Source organism: Dipodomys ordii, unplaced genomic scaffold (genome assembly GCF_000151885.1).
Source record: "Dipodomys ordii isolate 6190 unplaced genomic scaffold, Dord_2.0 Scaffold29, whole genome shotgun sequence".
Taxonomy (NCBI): Eukaryota; Metazoa; Chordata; class Mammalia; order Rodentia; family Heteromyidae; genus Dipodomys; species Dipodomys ordii.
The window spans coordinates 7850492-7871833 of record NW_012267245.1 but is presented as its reverse complement, the minus strand read 5'-3'; the positions used below and the strand labels follow the sequence as shown (position 1 = coordinate 7871833).

The 21342-nt window shown below is 42.7% G+C and overlaps 1 protein-coding gene across 1 annotated transcript in view; it reads right to left on the bottom strand.

The window, feature by feature from the left end:
• Hsd17b4 (hydroxysteroid (17-beta) dehydrogenase 4) overlaps positions 1-21342 on the bottom strand; it is a 62977-nt gene that overhangs the window by 9770 nt on the left and 31865 nt on the right. The window contains exons 14-22 of the mRNA XM_013016021.1: positions 18622-18858; positions 16489-16540; positions 13333-13404; positions 10486-10589; positions 8071-8136; positions 5244-5313; positions 4583-4689; positions 3506-3592; positions 1389-1475 (exon numbers count right to left, since the gene is read on the bottom strand). Coding sequence (XP_012871475.1) covers positions 1389-1475; positions 3506-3592; positions 4583-4689; positions 5244-5313; positions 8071-8136; positions 10486-10589; positions 13333-13404; positions 16489-16540; positions 18622-18858 — 882 coding nt within the window. The remainder of the gene's footprint in view (positions 1-1388; positions 1476-3505; positions 3593-4582; positions 4690-5243; positions 5314-8070; positions 8137-10485; positions 10590-13332; positions 13405-16488; positions 16541-18621; positions 18859-21342) is intronic.

Below are 21342 nucleotides of genomic sequence, written 5' to 3'. Positions count from 1 at the left end.
TGTACTGGACCAAAGCACTTACTAAGTGGAGGGAAAGGTGAGCAGCAGATGGGAGGGAAGGTCTCTGCAAACCATGCAGACTGTCCTCTGCCCGTCAAGTGCTGAGACTGGGCTGGGGCCGCGGATGTCCTGTCCTCTTCCACGGTGAGATCAGGGTGTGTGTACTCGGGTGCCGCCTTGTGAGAGCCCTGGGGGAGGCATCTGACCGGCTGAGAGCAGGAAGGAGGGCTCAGGGCTTGGGTGCTAGCCTGAGGTTTGCTTTGGGTTTGTTTCCTCAAAGCTAGAGCTCCACCACTTGAGCCACAGCTCTACTCTGAGCTTTTTGCTGGTTAACTGGAGCTAAGAGTATGGTAGCTTTCGTGTCCCAGCTCTTTGACCCAGGATCCTCAGATCTCAGCCTCCTGAGTAGCTAGGATTACAGGTGTGAGCCACCAGCGCCTTCTTAATAAGAGGCTTCTCCTTTCAGCGAAACTTGGAATGGGGTTACCTATGTCCCAAATTAACCTCAAAAAGATACTAAACAAGGAAGGTACTCACATCCTAAGGTCTACAAAACAGGACTAAGTCAGATGTAGCCTGAATTTCTCTATAGCAGTAAAATGTTGTATGTCTTCAATCTCAGATAATTTTTAAGAGATTTTAATTTGTGAGTATGTGGTAACATGGTTTATAACAGCAAAGATCACCAGTGTGAAAATCTCAACAATGACAAGTTATTTTAGAGATAGAGTATCTATTTATCAAGAGCCTTAACAGACGTTCATAGAGAATGCAGATGTTTCAACAAATACGCTGTTTTCGTACCTGCACATAGATAGATCTGTATATATCTATCTATCTTTAACTCAAGCAAAAGATTATTTGGCCTTTTCACCTATTTTTATCCAAAATATTGTTCAATGTAAAAAACTGATTTAGTCACTCAAACACTGGAGAATTCGTTTTCTCTTCAGAGATCCCAGGATCATGTAAAAAGTTTGTTAAAACTTCATGCTGTCGGGGCTGGGAAGGTGGCTCAGTGGTAGAGCGCTTGCCTTGCACGCATAAGGCCCTGGGTTTGATTCCTCAGCACCACATAAGCAAAAAGAAAAAAGCCGCAAGTGGCGCTGTGGCTCAAGTGGTAGAGCGCTAGCCTTGAACTGAAGAGCTGAGGGACAGCGCCCAGGCCCAGAGTTCAGGCCCCACGACCGGACCCAAAAAAACAAAAAACTCCATGCTGTCAAACTATTCTTTTTCCCTCAATTGTTTTTGAATCAGTGTCCACATGAAGAATTGTGAATTTTTTCATACATCTTGACAGGAAAAAATGTGGCTTAAGCATTCATTCCTAAAATGCTGTCAGCTCAAATTCACAAATAAGGAAAAGCTTGGAGCAGTTTTGAACCTACCACAGAGGGTGTCTCAGCAGAAGCAGCCGAGGTTGGCACAAGGTCCACGTACGCATTTGAAATGACAATGGTGCCTGTTTCCTGCACCTAATGAAGAGGAGAAGAGGGGCAACAACAGTTTACTCTGATGGCTTCAATGGAGACACACTTTCACTGTAAATAACAACAGTCATATGAAAGATATTTGTATGAAAAAGGAAGCAAAAGGCTAATGATGTATGGTACAAGAATAAGCCTGAAGGCGTTTAAGATGATACAAATGTTATTAGCTATGGCTACAGAATCAACTAAAGGCCTTAAATCTTAGGATGATCAAGCCTCGCCCCCTAAAATAACAACCAGATGGGTCTGGATGAGCCTTGGGCTGTGGTGTTCAGGGGATTTTACTTTCTGAAACCTAAGAGGATTAATGAGGAGCCACAGATTCGAGAAGTGCTAGGAGAGATCAGGGCACAATGTCTACATGAGGTGGTACTCAAGGTATATTTGGTTCCTCTTACAGAAGGAAAGTGGCAAGGAACAGACCACCGTTCAGTTTTCAAAGTAGTAATTCTAGTTTCAGATTCCACAGTGAAAAGCATAAAAAGACTCCCCAAATGCACGTCAGTAAGTTCCTTTTTTGTAATCAGTTCAAACATACTGCTTTGAAACATGTTTAATTATTTCTTAAAACATGGTGGAAAGGAAGTCAGGAGAAACGGAAGGAGTGAAGAAAGGACTCTTATGCATCACTAATAGAAAAGTGCACTTCTGATCTCGGGCAAAACAACAAATGCACTGAAAGGAAAGAAGGCTTTCTTGGAATGTCTTTAAATGGTAAGAATGCATTATTACTATTCCCTAGTCCTCCAAGTTTGTATTCATACAAATTATGTGTGGAATTCTGTGAAAATAAAAACTTAAAATACAGCCATGGTCCTCAAAACCTCTGAGTTCATAATGTGGCTAATGCTTTGCCACTGAGACGCATCTCCAGTCTATTTGCATATGCCTCATTTTTCATGTAAGATATGAATGAATTCAAGGCGTGAAGCTCAATGGCAGAGCATCTGCCTTGCATTGGCAACACCCTGGGTTCTACTGTGGCAGCAGTAGGCCCTCCCTCCCCCAAAAGAGAAATAACTAGACAATGAGAGGGTTGCAGATATGCAACAAGGTTCAGAGAAAAGCCCGTGTGTGTGTGTGTATGTGTGTGTATGTGCGTGTGTGCACGTGCTTATGTGTGTATGGTTATGTGTGTGAAAGAAGGGTGGAGTTAAAAAGATTGACTCAGGCAGGTGTGGTTATACAAGCTTTTATCTCCAGAACTCAGGATGGCTGAAGTGGGAAGATCTCAAGTTCATGGCCAGAGCACATCTCCAGAGACAGAGACAGACAGATACAGTCTCTGAGGTTGAACTTGTACTAAAGCTATTACAACAGGAGAATTTGCCTAGTAAAATAACTGGTAGGTAACGCTAATCTGTGAGCAAGCAGCAGGAAGGAATTTTCGGCACTAGAAGCAGAAATTTGCAGTTATCAATTTAAGAGGAAAACAATGGGTACAAGGCCCCGGACTCCCAGCTGGGCGCCTTCTCAGCGCCACCGCCTGCTGTGTGGCCAGCAGCAAGTCAGCAACAGATTTTCTGAAGCTTGTCTTACAACATCAACAAATCAGAGTCCACAACATGACCAAGCCAAAAAGTGTTAGTTAACAGAAATTATTTTTTAAAAACATTCTTAAAAAATGATTGAATGACCTTGTAGTAATTTACAAGAACACCAATAACTCCCTCAAAACACTCTAATGGATACACTTTTATTCTCTAAACCATTTTTTAACTCAGTAAAATTACTTTAGAACACTTTTCCTATCACACTAGTGTTTCTAATTCTCCCTTGTACTAGGGGTTTGCAAGATGTTGCAAGATCTTTCATTAATGAGATAAAGCATAAGCAAAAAAAGGTCCATAAAGCATCTAATTTTCAACTGCAATTAGTGATGTAAAAAGAAACATCTAGTTTCTATCTCATATGCACATAGTGGTAACCAAGAAACAGAACAATGTTGAGAATGAAATCATTGAGAACTTGAAGAGAGCAACAAAGCAAAGCCCCGCCAACTCCAGCATCCATACCTTGGTTTGAAAATGAATTCTGTTTCCTTCCTTCCACATTTCAGTTTGTAGTGTTTGACCTGGATACACTGGTTTTGCAAAACGAGCCTTTAAAAAACAGCATTTGGGAATTAAAGTTTTAAATGAAACTTCTACTTGTGGGGGAAATTTGGGAGGCCAATGAGTAAAAAGGGAAGAAAACACAAAAAGCTATGTGAAAACACTAACAGAGAGAACTGCATGTTACGATGTCTTTCCAAGTACAAAATCAGCAAGTAATGTTTACCAACGAACTTTGAAAACCATTATCATAGTTAAGTACAGTCACTTGAAAGTGGTACTAAGTCAGTCTGGGAAACACAAGGCAAAACTTTTTGGCTGTTAGTGTTACTGTTAGTGCACACGTGACTGGATAATAAAAATATCTGAGAGTTCTATCCAAGGCAAGGTATCTTCTAGCTGTGCAGGGGGAAAAAACCAGTGCAACTTTATGGTGCCATTTGATGCTGCTGTAAACAGTTTACGTAAAGATGCATTTTTTTTTCCTTGGGTCTCTGAAGCAGGGTCTTCCTGAGTGACCCAGGCTGGGCTTGAGAATGCAGCCCTACCTCGGCTTGCCCTGTGCCAGGGTGAACAACGTGCGTCTCCACACCTGAGTGAGTGTACATCTTTCACTTATGCAAAAATATTGTAGGCACAGGTGAAAGCCTGTGAATAATCCTGAATCTACTAAAGCTCGTGTGCAGCCATCAGGAGCTACAGATGCATGTTTTTATCAGAATCCAAACACAGCCCCTTCAACCTTTTAGTTAAATTAGGACAGACTATCAAACAGAAAAAGCAGATCTGAAGATTTTAAAAGCTGACATGTGAATATATTAAACTGATTCATAAAAAGTCCAACTAGTCTGTTACATCTACACCTGTAAGATGGTGTGTGAGGAGCAGAGCTATTTATAGCTACTGAAAACAATGAGCTGAATGCCAATTCAGTAACAGAAATGTTCACTGCTTCAGTGCAGTACTTATGTTAAATTAAGTGACAAACTGTTTCCTTAATTACAGAGAGAGACCATTCAAATTATGTAACATATATACCTTAATTGCCTTGAATCTCAGCACATCATTATCTGCAAACTGCCGTAAAACATGCCTTGCAGAAAATCCAAAGGTACATAATCCATGTAATATGGGCTTCTCAAAACCTAGGAACAGAAAACTAAAATGAACACAGGTACCACGTAGTTATACTTAAAATGTGTCTTTGAATTACACCATTCATTTTAATATACATGTAAAGTATTTTGTAAATAATGCTTCCTAGAAGAAAATGATGGAAGAAAGAATAAAACAGGAAATAAATGTGAGAGATCTGGGGACACAAAGAATTGTTTCATTTCAATTTGTGACGGTGAACTTGCCCAGTGACTTCCTTCGGTGTCTATGAGGGAGATGATTCCTGTCTAACCTTTCAGTTCTCGGCTCTCTTCCTCTGATGACCACGCCTTCTGGGTCACGTGACACCCCTCCCCACAGTCCCAGGCCCTGTGGTAACGGGCTACCCTAGACCTGGCCTTGGCAGCTCTGCTCTACCATAATCCACACATCAAGCACAAAACTTCCTGCAAGCCACTTCCTGTCATTCTACTCCTCTCTGTATAGAGTACGCAAGCTATTTTTTAAAGGTTAGTCAGATTGCCAGATATAAGCAGCACTGTCTTTAAGTATGTGATTAGATGATTCCCTATTATTAACTCACCTGCCATGCTAGCAAAGTTAGGATCAATGTGTAAGGGATTCCAGTCTCCACTGAGGCGGTACAAAGCAGCCTGTGGAGAAACAACTGTAAGTATCACTAGCACTTGGTGTTTTCTGAGAATACATTAGATGTGGAGTAGGAAATATGACTGGCTATCCTGTAAGAATCTGTCATGTTCTGATTAAAGGCAAAAACAGGGGCTGGGAAGGCGGCTCAGTGGTAGAGTGCTTGTCTCATGTGCATGAGGCCCTTGGTTCAATTCCTCAGCACCACCTAAACAGAAAAGGCCAGAAGTGGCGCTGTGGCTCAAGTGGTAGAGCACTAGCCTTGAGCTGAAGAGCTGAGGGACAGTGCCCAGGCCCAGAGTTCAAGCCCCACAGCCAACCAAAAAAAAAAAAAGATAAAAGAAGAAAAAGAAAAAAACAACAGAATAACTAAGAAAGAATACCTGAAAATTAAATGTTTTGTAACTGACAGTGCAATCAGTGGGGAAGAAGAGCTGTTCAACAATGGGGAAGCCAATGGTGAACGATACTACACATCACTGTCCTTCCTGCCCAGGCTGGCTTCACCCTCAGATTTCAGGCTCCTGAATAACTAGGATTAGAGGCATGAGCCACCAGTGCCTGGCTACAGTCTCTTCTAACCAAGCAAAATTCATGTCAACTTTTTCAATGGAATGTTCTAAACTGAAATTCCTAACAAAATTCTAGACATACCAAGGCCAAAAGCCATCTCTCAAACTTGATGGCACACTAAACCCAGAATGTCAGCTCTCTGCAGTACAGCCTGACAGCTTACCGAAAGATTATTTCTGCTTAGTACAGATTTTCACATGACTAATTTATTTAAGTAGGATTTGGGTATAAGAAATTGGGAAAAAGTCACATTACTCCTGGCATTTACATTGTCCGTTTTTCAAGTAACAGAAATTGTGTAACCGAATTGAAAGTGGGAAATTCACAAAGCAGCCAATAGCGGGCACTTAGTGCACCTATGAATCGACTCAACCCTCAGCGTCTGCCTTGATCCACCCGTCTTCCCTTGCCAGATGCACTATAAATTGTGGAGGGATGTTGAGCCACATCAGCATAGATGGCTTTTTTAATTGCTGCTGAGTCTTGGTTAGCACGTTTGATTTGCAGAAAATGTTTTCTGTAATTCTTAAGACAGGACTGCAGTTCAAGGCCAACCTGAGCAGAAAAGTTAGAGACGCCTCCTCTGACTCCTAGCTGTGTGCATGCACGCCTCATCCGAAGCAACAGGAGAGCTGAGACCGGGAGGCCGGCAGGTCCCAGCAGCCTAGGCAGAGACGGGGCCACATCGAGGGACCCTGCACTCATGGAGGCTGCCTGTCATGCCGACACTGACCGAGAGCCTAGGCAGAGCACTCCAGGCACAAACCGACTCTTGTCTGTCAAGCAGTCCACGTGGCAAGGCTCAGCTTGGAACACTGGCCTAGCAGGCTCAAGGCTCTGGGTTCAATCCTCAGTACAACAGAGAGACAGACAGACAGAACAAAAATGCTAAATATATAGGGACAAAAATACTGGGAATCTGAAATTCGAAAACAAGAATAGCAGCACGAAGAAACCAAAAAGTAAACTCAAGATTGACTCAGGAGAGAAACAGATGAAAAAAATTGAAGTACTATAAAAAATGACGACTAAATAAAAATAAAATACCCAAAGAACATGAGCAAATGTAAATATACTGAGGAGATGGAACAAAGAGAAAACAAACCATGAAAGTGAGCGTAAAAACTAAAAGAGCACAGAAACATAAAAAGATCCAGCATACATGTAAGGAGAGCAGTGGAGGAAACTAAAGCAGCGCACGAGAACCAAAGGAGGTCTGACTAGGTATGTCCAGTGAGAGACACTCAAAGACAAACATCAAGCAACTTTAGAGACAGCGGCCCAGGGCCTCTGACTTGGCCAGGAGGTGGAGCGCGTGGTTCAGTGTGCTTAAAGAAGCTCCCAGGTAAGGCCCTCTCCTTCTACCAAGAGCACTGACAAGGAAGGCGGAGATGCTCAAGACTGAGATGAGACACAGATGGACCACGGTGGAAATAACAAAAGTAAAATGCGGGCCCTGGAATGAATGAAGAGTTAAAAAAATAAGCTTTGTTCCACAGAAGACAAGTGTGAGACAAAGGACAGCAGAAACACGCAAAACCACACAACTGTAGGGGAAATGAGCAAGTGGGCACCAAGCACACGTGGGTGACAAAGCAGCCAGAATGACCTTAGGTCCTCTGCTGTAAACAAGCACGAGATGGGGGGGGGGGGGAGGAAGGGGAAGGAAGGCATGGGGCAATCAGCTGTGTGGAGACAGAGGTGCCTCTCAGTCATCTTGACCCTATCTGGGTGTGATTCAAGTGGAAGAGCAACTGACTACCGTGCTCAAGACACCGAGTTCAAACACCAGTACGGTATTGCCAAAAACAGAAAAACTAACCTGAAGACTGAAAACAGTGTTCTTTCCATCACTTGATTACTTGAATAGACCATTTCTGAAATTCAGACTTCTGCTTTCTAGGAAGCATAAGTCACATCAGAATTCATACCACAAAACAAGTGAATAATGGTTTCATGCTGACCTACTGCAGAGGCCTAAGAATTCTGTCCACGCCACAGCCTTCTGGATCCGAGAGAGCAGAATCCTGAGGTCTCCGCCCGTCCTATGGCTACTTGGTACTGCCCACAGACAAGGCATTTTACCTCCTCTATCAGAAAACAAATCACCTCCTCACTGTACCTGAGATGCTCCATTTTGGCCTAAACTCACTGGACATCTCTTCTTTCTGACCAACAGCCTTGCTTACCTGATTAAGTGAGGTGGTATCTGTAAGTACAGCATCAGGAGGCCTACTAGGTGTGGCCACAGATACCTGAAATTTAAAAAACAATGACATGTCATCTTGTACTACAGATGCTGGATTCTCTCTATCTAATGTGGACAACCTTGTTTCAGTAGACTAAATGCCTTATGTTTTAAACGCCTTATGTTCAGGATAACATTTTAAATGACACTCCTAGTTTTAAGCGAATTACAATTTTCCTAATTCTTTTGAATGTAAGGAATTATATAATCAGATCCGGTCTTCAGATCACAAAGGAGAGAAAGCAGGACAATGACAGCCCTAAGAATTATTCAATCTGAACTGAGTCCGTCTTTAAAACTGGTCTTTTACCATCCTTGCGTATATTAATGACCCTCTAAACATAATGAAGTATTTTAAACTCAGTCACCAACACATCCTGAATTACCATGATCTCTTAAAACCAACAAGTAAAAATACTAAAGAAAACTTAGGAACATGTCAAAAGTAACAATGTGAGCAAATTTGTAACTGATTTCCACCAAAGTTTAAATTATATTCAAATAGCTAATATCTACTTTTCAGAATTCTATAACAGAAACCAAATTGTTTTGTCCATATTACATAGTTTCTTCTGTAAATCCAGCCTTTTTCTTATAGAGCATTAAGAGAATTAAAGTTATTTTTCATTATTAATGCCAAGCCTAGATATGTACCAAATTCATACTTGAAAACTCCTCTCCATACCTCCTACCAAAAAACAAAACAAAACAAAAGCCATGATAATAAAAGCCCTTGGGGAAGATGCAGATGCGAGGCTTCTATTTTCCAACTTTCACAGGACATGCACTCCTGTGTTTCATTTGCATGCAGTACCATCTGCAGGGTGTGTCTTTTGCTCTGTAATTGCAGACTCTCCAAGGTTTGGAGCAGGATAGTTGGGTAAGTGGTCTTGAAGTATCTCCTAGATGTCTGTAGTACCCCTACTACAGAAGGCCAGTTAGCCACAGCCACAGCTGCACTAAGTTCCACTGACATAATAACCAGACAATCATCAAATACAATCCACACACACAATGGAATATTCTGCTATCAAACAGGCCATTATGTTAACTAAAATAAGACAGATACCACTTTGTACTTTCCAGAAAGTACTAAGTCAATCCTGTAGAAGAGTGAAGAGGACAGTATTCATTAGAAACTGGAAAGGCCGGAGAAATGGCGTATGAAAGTTCAGTAACAGCCACCAAAAAGCTAGAGGGGACTTCCAGGGTTTGTTTTTGTTTGGTTTTGTTTTAGTTTACCAATCAGTACACCAAGATTTTTAATATGCAGAAAACGTGAATAAATTTTGTTTTACACAGTCTGAGAGCAACAAATCTTAGCATAAAACACAGGAGCAGTAGTATGTGCATTCCTTTGCTAATTTTTTTAAATTGTGTCAATATCTTCAGTAAGCTCTTACAATCTGGGAACTGTTTTCTCCAATAACCACCTCTGCAACAGTCATTTGGAATCAGTGCTGGCCTTCATGTCTCTCAGGACTGACTGCTAACTTGAAGATTTGTGTGTATACCTCTAACATCTTCGGAGTGAGCTTCAGAGAAGCCCGAGGGAGAAACACCACAAGAAGCAGCTACTTATGTTTATAGTGGAAAGAAAAAGGCCAGCCAGGCCGGTTGTGACTTGTAAATCCACCTTGCCCTCCTACCCTCACCCCATGGGAAGCCAAAACTCTCCCCACCAATCTTATACCAACTGCTTTTCTACCAGGAGATTCTTTGCATAAACTAGATCAGCACAGCTGGACAAGAAGAGTTCTCACTTCCAGTGCCTTTTCCTTCCATTTCAACTTCAGTTGCTTAAGGGTGATCAAGTCACCACTGCCAACAAACAAAAATGGTCTTCTGTTTAAGAATAGTTTAAATTTAAAAATACAGAAAACCCCAGCTATTTAAAGTTCACATAGTACCTTCTTCTTCTGACAGTGAGGAGATGGGCTTGGAGTCTAGAGCCAAAGCTTCCAAAGCACTGCTGTGCTCCACAGCCCAGACAGCTCACTAACACTAGTGCTCTGAGGTAGTGCTCTGGGGACACCACCGGCCACACCACACCGCAGAACAGGACGGTCCTAGTCTCCTAAAGTGCAAGATGCCATGTCAAAAGCAGCTACTCTCCAAGCACAGCTAGGACTTCTCGGGCATAGGACTTCTGGTTTCTAACACAGCAAAGTAACTATAGGTTAGAACCATTTACGATAAAAATGAAGGAGTAGAGTACCACAGTAGCACACATAAACATGATCAGAGTTTGAACAGATAGTATCATCATTATTCTAATTTAATACACACTGCATACATAGTACTGAATCATAATAAAGATGTACAAATAGTAGGTATTTTAAAAGCCATGCCTTACCTTGGCTTTTTCTGATGTCTGTTTACCACCAAAGCCTCCAGAGCCAACAACGAAGACAGTGAACTGATTATAACAGATAAGCTCCTTTTCCACATAAGAATAGACTACAAAAATAGGGAAAAAAGGAATTATTAAAAACCAAACTAACTAACCATACCTTTACAAGTTTAAGACAGAAATCACCTACTGAAAGGGCCTCTAAATTACAAAGAACACATTCATTTCAATGCATTAGTCATTGATTTCTGGATGGCAGAAAGAAGAGCTTCACAAATACTAGAAAACTGCAGTTTCATTTCTTAAAAGACCCCAACTGATCCACTAGAAAATGCAAGGGACAGCCGGGCGCCGGTGGCTCATGCCTGTCATCCTAGCTACTCAGGAGGCTGAGATCTGAGGATTGTGGTTCAAAGCCAGCCCAGGCAGGAAAGTCCGTGAGACTCTTATCTACAATAAGCCACTATAAAACTGGAATTGGCTCTGTGGCTCAAGCAGTAGAGTGCTCACCTTGAGCTGAAGAGCTGAGGGACAGCGCCCAGGCCCAGAGTTCAAACCCCATGACCGACCAAAAAAAAAAAAAATGCATGAGACCACATTCAAAACTTCCTAATGCTCTATGCCAAAGCACTGGATAAGAGCACAGATCACAGAAGGAAGAAAGGGGTGGCCACCAGGGGCTCATCGTAGTCTCAGAAACTAGAAGGTTGTACAAAAAAGGCCCCTGAATTAACTAGTAAGTCAACAGATAAATGAGCAAGCAAGTTAGCAGATGAGCAGAGGTTAAGGGACAGAGCTGTCCCTCCACTCATCTACTGGGGTTTTAGTACTGTCTGCTTTACATCTAGGTCAAAGCACTTCAAATGTGATTTTGAATTGCACTCTGTCAAGACAGAAAAGGGCAGTGGGTGTAGGGGAAGCTCAGCCGGCAAACCTGAGGACTTCCCCACTAAAATGACTCTGAGTCATAACCTATGGATGGATCCATTTCTCAGTGCTCTTCAAGAACCAGGAGTGTGCCCGTGACAGACCAACCGTGAGTGCTAACTCTGTGTCAGTGAAGGCCACTCTTCCAAAAGTTACATGCGCTAGGGCCAAAAGAGAACTTCCTGTATTTTCTGCTCAAAATATTGTGGTTAATCTAAAACTACTCTTTTTAAAACTTGGTTAATTAGAAAGAAAAACCAATTGGAAAGCAGCAGTGTTTTGTTAAAAAAAAAACAACACAAAGTAAGGTTCTTATCTAAAGATAATACTCCTAATTTCATCTAAACTGTAATTCCTATTACATGTCCATGGTAGCCAGTGACCAGATTATAACTGAGGGAAAATAAGTAGCTCAGAGAGAAGGAAGGGTGCAGCAGGTTGCAGTGACTAAGAGACAACTGGAGAATTTTAGCCAAACGTTGGCCAACCTCCAGAATGACAAGTAGGAAAACATAAACTATAAGGAAGAGAAAGAGAACAAGGGAGGAAAGGAGAAAACGGAAAACATACCTAAAATTTAAAAGCACTGAGAAATGTTTTCAATACATTAAGCTAAAAGGAAGGCAAGTTCCTCACAGCCCACTGTGGTTCATCTTCCTGAGCTGCAGCATGCAGCAGCTGTACAGGTGGGCAGCAGGCCCGAGGCAGACCACTCACACAGTGGTAGGTTTTCACGTGAGAAAATGTGTCAACATACAACCCCAGCCAACCCAAGTCAGATCTACAACCAAAGAGACTGGGCCTGTATTCCACATACTGAGCAATATCAAAACTTCCTGCAAACTTTTACTATCTCTTTTCCTCTTAAACTTTAACAGAAATAAATTATTAGTAACATATCTGTAACTTATATTTAACTACTAAACTTCCTAGTTTAACTTACTAGTTTGGCTAGTTTAATTACTTCAGCTTACTAGTTAACTATTAGTAAAACTTACATTTAACTATTCTATTTATTAGACTGTTATCATTTTATTTTCCTAATGCAGATAAAATGTGGATATGGTACATTTTAACTTATGAGTCTGATAAGTTTAATTGTACAAGTTGAAAATCTAAACTAGCATTAAGAATAATGATCCAGTAGTCAAATATTTTGCAATTTTACAGTAGCTAACACAGAAAAAATTATCAGTGACACAACCTATCAATTGATAGCTACTCAACATTCCTTCTGCTCCAGCGAATGTAATTCTCTCTTGATCTGTATTCAAGCCATATTCCTTACCGTGGCGCTTTCGTTGTGTTGTTTTAATCCACTGAAATGCCCCAATTACTTTCTTCTCCCTCCCCTCCTTCCTTCCTAAAGAATGGGTAAGACCACCTGGCACTGGTGGCTTACACCAGTAATCCTATTCAGGAGGCTCAGATCTGGGGATGATGGTTCAAAGCCAGGTCAGGAAGAAAAGTCCGTCAGGTGGTAGAGTGCTATCTTTGAGCAGAAAAGCCCAGGGACAAAGCCCACACACTAAGTTCCAGGATATACAACCAATAATAGTAATAATGATAATAATGATAAACCAGTGGCTCACAGCAGTAATCCTAGCTATTCAGAAGGCTAAGATCTAAGGATCACAGTCTGAAGTCAGCCCTGTTAGACCAATCCCAGAGACTCATCTCCAACTAACCATCAAGAAAAGGCAGACAGGGAAGTGTGGCTGCACTGGTAGACATGGAAGTGTGGCTGCACTGGTAGAACACTGGCTCTGAGAGCACAAGGGCCTCAGGTCCAGCCTTAGCACACCACAAAAGAAAGTAGTTCTCAAATGCTTCCAACATAAAGGCGAATGGTCAATTTCTGTGGTGTTACATTACATATAAAGCTGATCAGTCTAATAACTCTAGTTTAAGAACTGTAGTTACCATCCAAAAGAAACACAAGGCCGGATCCTTTATCTAGGACATCAGCAATAACTGCTTCACATCTTAATTTTCCTAAAATGAAAAGTAACACAAATTATTGTATTAAGACATGAAAGGATTTTTAATTTTTTCACTGTAATTTCAGCAAATTAGTTTGAGATAATTTTCTTGAGCCCACTGGACAAAACTTGGTTAATTCAGAACAGTAAATCCCTTCATCTGAAGTACTAACACTTGTGATGAATGGGATCTTTAAGCACAGCCATTTTTAATGTCAGCGACTCCCCTGGTGTCTGAACTGTCATCCATTCAACAGTCACTGAGCACCATTGCCATTTGCCCAGTTCCTTCTCAAATCTCCACTGGTTTCTTTCTAATGTTTCTGTCTTCTTATGGCTTCTGTCTCTTTTAACTGAGGCATTGCCACAGATAATCCTTCCTTAAGGGTACACCCACCCTCTTCCTCTTCCTTGTTTGTTCTCTCAATGAGTGAATGCTAACCACCCATCTGCCCAGTCATGCTTCAGAGAGTCTCAGAGGGTGCTGAGACTGGTAAGAAGTCATACAACCACTTCACTTTACCCTGCCGTCTATGGACTGCCACTTGAGGCTTTAAACCGACAAATGCAAACACAATGGCATGCAGTAAAAAGTTAGTAAGCCCGGGAAACAAGAATTGAGGCAGAGAGACAGTGAAGGAAGTGGACTGGAGGGGACATACACAGAAAAACTCTAGATGTAAGTAACTTAGTAAGTGCTGGAGGTGAGAGCAGCCAGGGAGCGCCCAGCCTTGTGTCACCGGGCCAGCATACGGCTCCCCAGACTCTCCCCGTTTAGACTCACGGCTACAGCTTCCTGAGCCTGCCTTCTAAGTAAGGCCTTTCAAGACTCTTCTTCACTCTCCCTAGCTGGAATCTCCCTGTCCTCCCCAGCTAGTCCTTGGGAAGCCTGAGCTTTTTTCATTTCCCCAGCAGCCATACTTTCGGCTCACTCCTAAACTTTTCAGCCTCCTCCCTACATGGTTACATCTTAATCAGCCCTCAGGTTGCAGAGTGGGTTCCTGTTCACCAAGAAGCTTTCCCAGTGTCCAGTCTGGTCCTGGGCTAGAGGCGGCCCTGTGTGCCTGTGCTCTCCAGACTTGTCCCATGGCGTGCCGCACGATGCTGACCACTGCCTCATCTCCTACACAGACGCTAAGCCCTGTCTGCCCAAGAGCAATGTCTGCTTCACGATTAGACTACCAACTGGCACACAGCAGGTAAGTACATGCACGATTACAGACATTTATTAATTTTTATTTCATTTTCTGCTTTTTCTAATGAGCATGTTATTTTGGAAAATTAGCTAAATGAATACTTAGGGAAAAAAAGGTTAAATCTACACTAACAAAATCAGTTCAATGACAGTCTATCTTGGAAATCTGGCATAATTATATTTGCAAAATGCTCAAAATCATTGTTACGTATATTAATATTTGGTGAGCACATATTCTCTGGAAGAAACTCAAAGTTGATGACTTTATATCAATACCACACTTCCCAGGTGAAATAATGCATTCTTCTGCACTAACAATACCTTGTCAAAGACATCTATAGAGAGTGACGTCATTTATAAGAACAAACTCATACTCAGAACATGTAGAGACCAGTGTATTATAGAATAGACTGTGTTCTGGTTCATGGGCAGGAAATACAGTACTACTGTTAGGTTTCTTTCTCTCCATCTTGTCTTGCTCCGTACTGCCCTGTGGCTGACAAGGTCCCCTCAGTGCTGCATCTGCTTTGTACACAGAAGGTAATCAGGGGTCATTTGGTTTGCTTTTCTAGGATCTAAAAAGTTCTAAACCATAGGTTCTCAGATTTTGAACATTCACATTTATTAAAGAGTAAACATTAAAACTACATAATGAAAATGTACAGACATTACTGGAACAATCTAAGAAGCTAACTTGGGGATGAGGAGGAAGAAGAAACGGAGGAGGATTCTGGCCTTCCTGTTTCTGACACTGTGTTATCATCTCTCCCTCAGGGCAGAAGCCAGCACACTCTTCTGGCTGCACTAAGCGGCGGCCGGGGCTGCGCCCTGCCCCAGACGGGAGGAGGACACTTGTGAGCACACCCACACAACCTCCAGGGCCGGAGTCCAGAATCCACACTTCATTCCTGACCCCCGTGACTGCGATACGCACCAGGGCAGAGGATGTCTGATCCTCGACTACGCTTTGCACACTGCACTAGCACACAGGTGATGCACGCAGTCTCCAGTCACCGCACCATGGCAGAGAAAACAAAAGGTTTGAAAACGTATGCTTGAATACACTGCGTGGAAAATCCTGTCACATGTCTAGTAAAATGTAAAGGCTCAAGAACAAATGACAGTAGGTTCTAGCGACTTGCTGACCTCGACATAATAGAATGTGAAATGATAAATGAAGAGTGATTTTTGTATTTGACCACTTTATATGGCCAAAGAAAGAAACAAGTCAAATTTACCAAATTACAGTGACGCAATAAGAAAAACAGTAAAAAAAAAAGTTTTTAAGGTAGTCTGGGTCTTAATATCTCCAAAGGGAAAAAATGGAGAAAACATAATTAGGGGCAGGCAGCTTTATATTTTTCAACACTGCCTGCTTTATGAAATCTGTATCAAGACTAAAGAATAAAAAAAAATTGGGCTGGGAAGGTGGCTCAGTGGTAGAGTGCTTGCATGCATGAGGCCCTGGGTTCCATTCCTCAGTACCATATAAGAGGGAAAAGCCAAAGTGGCACTGTAGCTCAAATGGTAGAGTACTCGCCTTGAGCTCAAGAGCTAAGGGACAGCGCCCAGGCCCATAATAAATAAGTAAAATAAATCACCACACTTAATGACAACTAAATCTGGAATACACACAGAAACGATCCATGCCATTGTTAATAACACATACACCAACCCAGGTAAGATGTCGTCTTAAGAGTAATTTAAGATTACTATAGAACCAAAACAAGTACTTACTGGCTAACATCAATCTCTAGAGTAACTGAAGTGGCTAACCTCAATCTTGACTGGTTTCTCTGCTGATAACCCTCGCTGGGTTCCTCTACACCAGTTTAATACAATGGCATTTTGGAAGATGATCAGAAAATAAATTATGATACAGAATAGTGTGTAATAACCCACCTTCTCTAGGAAGTGGCTTATATAACTCCAGGTACTGCTCTCCGTGAAGAAGCTGTGTTAGTGAAAGAGAAATTCATTAACAATCTGTGAGGATATCCCTCATCCCAGTGACGAGTTACTGTGGGCTCACACGTACAGGTCTTGTTTGACTTCCACTAACTGTGATACACATAATCAGTCCTCCTCCTAAGACAAGCAGCACTTTTAGAGTAAAGACGCCGCTGTCTTTCCAGGATTCACAAACCCTTGCTGGCCAGCACCGGAGACTAACCCCAGCTGTAGTCAAGTGCTCCCCTTGGGGCCCAGAACATGGTAGACCTCCAGTAAGTTCATCTGTGAACAGATAAATAGGCCAGCTCTGGCAACTTCAGGCAATACTTGCCAAGCTGAAATGACTCAACAAAGATAAGCCTTAAAATCACGTTCAAAGCACACGCTGCCCACAGTCCTTTAGATATCAAAATTTATCTACGAGAGTGGATAACTTAGAACACCATAACTTAATAGCGATGTTTAACCTCAGTGTTTCAAAGCAAAACAATATAGATGTATTTTTCTAAAATTTCCCTAAATCCAGAGGGGAGAAAGGAAAAGACAGAGATAGAAAGAAAGTAAAATAAGTTAACTAAATGACTACTGTCTATGTCAAACAGCCTGGAAACTCCACGGAAAACGGATGTGCAAACTCCAGTTGGCCATCACTCATGGTCACAAAATAGGATACCATTTGTGATTTCCAACTCTGACAGTTTGTGAGTATCTGCTTACAGGTTCTGCTCTTACATTATCCTACAGAAGAACAGGAGTGTCATGTGGAACGGAAGAGTGACCAACAATCAACTGTGCAGCATCCCCGCTTCATCAGATACCCTAATAATTTCCTGTCCCCTCAAATGGGACCATTAGCAATGAGACAATCAACACAATCAAAGTCACAACTCTGCTCGTGGCTCTATGACTGAACAATCATTGCTGATCTCAAAACCAGGACTAAAATATACCCTATCTTACAATTACTTGTTCCTATCAGGCGCTGGTGGTTCACATCATAATCCTAGCTACTCAGGAGGCTGAGATCTGAAGACTGAGATTCAAAGCCAGCCCTGGCCAAGAATAAAACAAACACTCCTCCAATTAGCCAGCAAAAAGCTGGGAGTGGAGGCATGGCTCAAGTGGAAGAACACAAACTGTGAGCAAAAAGGGTGTACTTGCTTGTGAGCAAGAGTACAAACCCAAGTAACGATGCTCGATAGGAAATGTCCTCATTACCCTACTTGTGCAACTGTAACCCCTCTGTACAGTATTGTTACAATAAAAACATGTTAAAAAAAAGTACAAACCCTCAGTTCAAGTCCCAGGACCAGCACACACTAAGAAGCCCTCGCTCCTTCCTGACTGATGGGACTATTTCACCCACTTGGCTTGTCAAACACCACATTCCCGGGGCTCCCTTCACAGCGCTCAGGTTACACGTCTGAGTCTTTTGGTGACTCTTGCCCAACTCCTCAACCTCTCAACAGGGCAGGACCTGAACTCAGGACTCTCTTCTGGTGTGTGTGGTCAGCTGTCCTCCGTTGTCCCCTGCCTCCTCACATCTAGCTGGCTGCCGTAACACTCTGGCCAGACTAAATCTCACACCACGGCTGGACCGCAGTGAACATGGCTGGTCACGCCACTCCCTGGCTCAGAGGGTTGCAGTGGCTCCGTGTTAATCCGTGTGTCACCCAGGGACAGAGTCACCCTTCGCTCCTCTGCAGCTCTACTGGCCACCACCCGGAGGGCCTTCTTCTCTCGTCCCCACACGCTCCCTACAGGTACAGAGACTAAAGCCGAGAGAATCTACTGACCTTGGCCAAATAGCAGGACCTGACAGAGAAAGGATCAACAGCGTTTTGTCTGGCTTGTGGAACTGCACAGAACTACCAGATTTGGGCTAGCACTTTAAAGTAACTCCCACTGTTATTCTTAAAATTAAAAAACAGATGATGTGCTTGCTCTCTATTCTAAAACCAACCGCTGCAAACTACATTAAAATTGTACACATGTAGGTGAACCTATCCACAACATACACACATCTATCAGCATGTAGAGAAGCAGAAGCAAGGTCAAGTAGAAGTTCTGTATTAGGCATACCTTCATAAGGTTGATTGAAAGCCCAGGCACCTCAGCCAGCGCTCCATCCATCAGAGACTTCTGAGCTACAATAACACCAAAGGTGGGCAGACAGGAGAAGTCGGAGCTCCCCTCGTAAACAAACTTCAGATCCTTGGGGTCTCTGACCGACGCCCCCACGCCAAGGGCATACATGATAGTGTCCAGTTGGGTGTATGCGGTGGAAAAAGAAGGGAGTTTATAGCCAATAGCGCTGTCCTGTAACAAGTTGTAAGAAATTATTTTCTCATTGATATTGTTGTCAGAATATTAACTGTTTACATAGTTGTGCCTAGATGTGGGCAGGGATGGGAGGGGAGAGCCAGAGAGAAGCAAAGGAAGAGGTGACCGTGTCCAAAAGGGGGGGGGGCTCACTGCCTGTCTTACAATGTGGTAAACCCTCTGGAGAGGGAGGAAGGGGGGGCTCACTGCCTGTCTTATGATGTGGTAACCCCTCTGGAAAGGGAGGAAGGGGGGCTCATTGCCTGTCTTATGATGTGGTAACCCCTCTGGAGAGGGAGGAAGGGGGGGACTCTGTCCAACCCCTTAACAGCAACAGTAAAATTGTGTATTTTTTTTAAAAGATGTGACTAGAACATCAGTGATAGAACATAATTTTTTGGTGGTTTTTTAAACAGACATCTAGAATAGTTTTCAATAACAAATACTCTTTGCTTGCTTCTTGCTACAGTTTGTTTTTTCAGCTTTCCTACCTTAGATGATGGAAAGTCCTGTTAACTCAGCAACTATTAGCTACCCCCAAATTCAAAATGTAGTGAACCTTTAGTAACCGTGCATTGCGATATAAAACTCACCGCCAACAGATTAGCAAACCTCTGCTCCTCAAACACTTGTCAACTAGACTCTCCTGACCTGAACCTCCTTTAGGAAGGGCCTTCTGCAACTGGATAATACACTTCTTTCAACTGAGTCATGATATGCTCTACTTACTGTATAAAGCCCATCCTAGGTTTCAAGAGTTTCCAAGGTTTTAATCACTTTTATCACAAAGCCAAGGTCAGAAAAGGGACAGAAGCTAGTGAAGCACTTTACCTTTTTGAAAGACGGTTGCAGAAAGAGAGACAGTAGCAGAGCATGAGTCTGTGCTTAGCATTACAGGTTCACTTCCCAGCACCAAAGGAGAACCAGCAGGATGACAACACAGTGATAGCCCCAAAAGTGTCTGCTACGTGACCCTCACCAAACAGTCACTGGCCCCAATTACAAAGTAAAATCCCAATCAAACTGAGATTAAACATTTGATTCCCGGGCTGGGAAGGTGGCTCAGTGGTACAATGCTTGCCTAGCATGCTTGAAGCCCTGGGTTTGATTTCTCAGTATCACATAAACAGAAATCAGAAGTGGTGCTGTGGCTCAAGTGGTAGAGCGCTAGCCTTGAGCTCAGAGACAGCACCCAGACCCTGAGTTCAAACCCCAGGACTATTAAAGAAAAAAACAACCTTAGATTCCCAATTTTCTTTCTCTCTATGAGACTCCCTGGGGTCACAAAACACCAGAATCTAATTTAGCAAATGACAGGTCTTGGTATTTTTGTGTATTTCTCATCAGACACAAGTGGGAAACAGTAAACCAACCAATTTCACATAACTGGAACTATAATTCTATTAGTATTTCTGACACATTAGAAGCTTCTTCTTTGCAGCCATGTTGGGAGTTTCTAAAACACAGTAAGCTGAAGCTGTGCACTGACGGAAGTCAAATAAAAGAGAATAAGAATCTCTAAAATCAAAGTCCTTTTCTAAAAAGTTAGAAAAACAGTGATGGAAAGAGGATTGTCAATAATGATCACAGACAGTGGTCAACCATGCTGAAGAAAAGGGTCACTCATGCTGTATTCAGAATATACAGTGTGCTCAAGAAAGTGTTTTCAAATGCTTGCATTTCTAAGTTTTTACTGACACAAAAATGTCAGTGAAGGAGTAAAAGTAGACAAGGGCTGAAGTGGGTGAAGAGGAAAAGGAGGTAAAGCTAGGTAGATAAAATGACCACCATCACAGCAGTAGAAGTAGGTCTTCCTGCAGGGCCCGCCCCACGTCCACAGAGCTCACCTCTGCTCCGTCAGGTCAAAGGTAGCCTTGAAGAGGCACAGAGGTATTTATAGACAGAATAACACATCAGGACAGGACACAGAAGCATGCATAGAGACCAAGAACAGGTAACAGCTCTGCCTTGAACAGCGAGGTGACCTCTTCTCCTCCCTGAATTGATATCCACACACTCCTGGGGAGGGGAGGTGGATCCATTATTCCCCACAGAGAGCCGACGGGCTCTCTGGTAGAGTGTCCCCCGGAGAAGTACAGAAAGGCTGACAAGCACCTCCTCCTACTCACCCAGAACACCAGAGGTAGACACCTTCCATTTTCTTACACCTACTCAGACACCAGGAGGAACCTCAGAACCACCCAACGGTCCTCATCCCTTCTCCAGATAGCCCTTCATCAGGCTAAGGAGAGCCAGCAGAGTCGAGAGAAATCTAAGATCAAGACTAAAGCTGTCTTGGCTGTCTTCAGAACTCACTCAAGTCACCTCCTCCCGCGCCTCCACGGTCATACATCCCTGCACATCACCCTAAAGTCAGTCACAACTGGTTTCTGAATAAACACTACTAAATCCCTTCATAGACAAATCAGGGAATGAAAGAGTGAGCGTATCCAGAAGGAAAGAGAGGATGGGGAGGGAGGG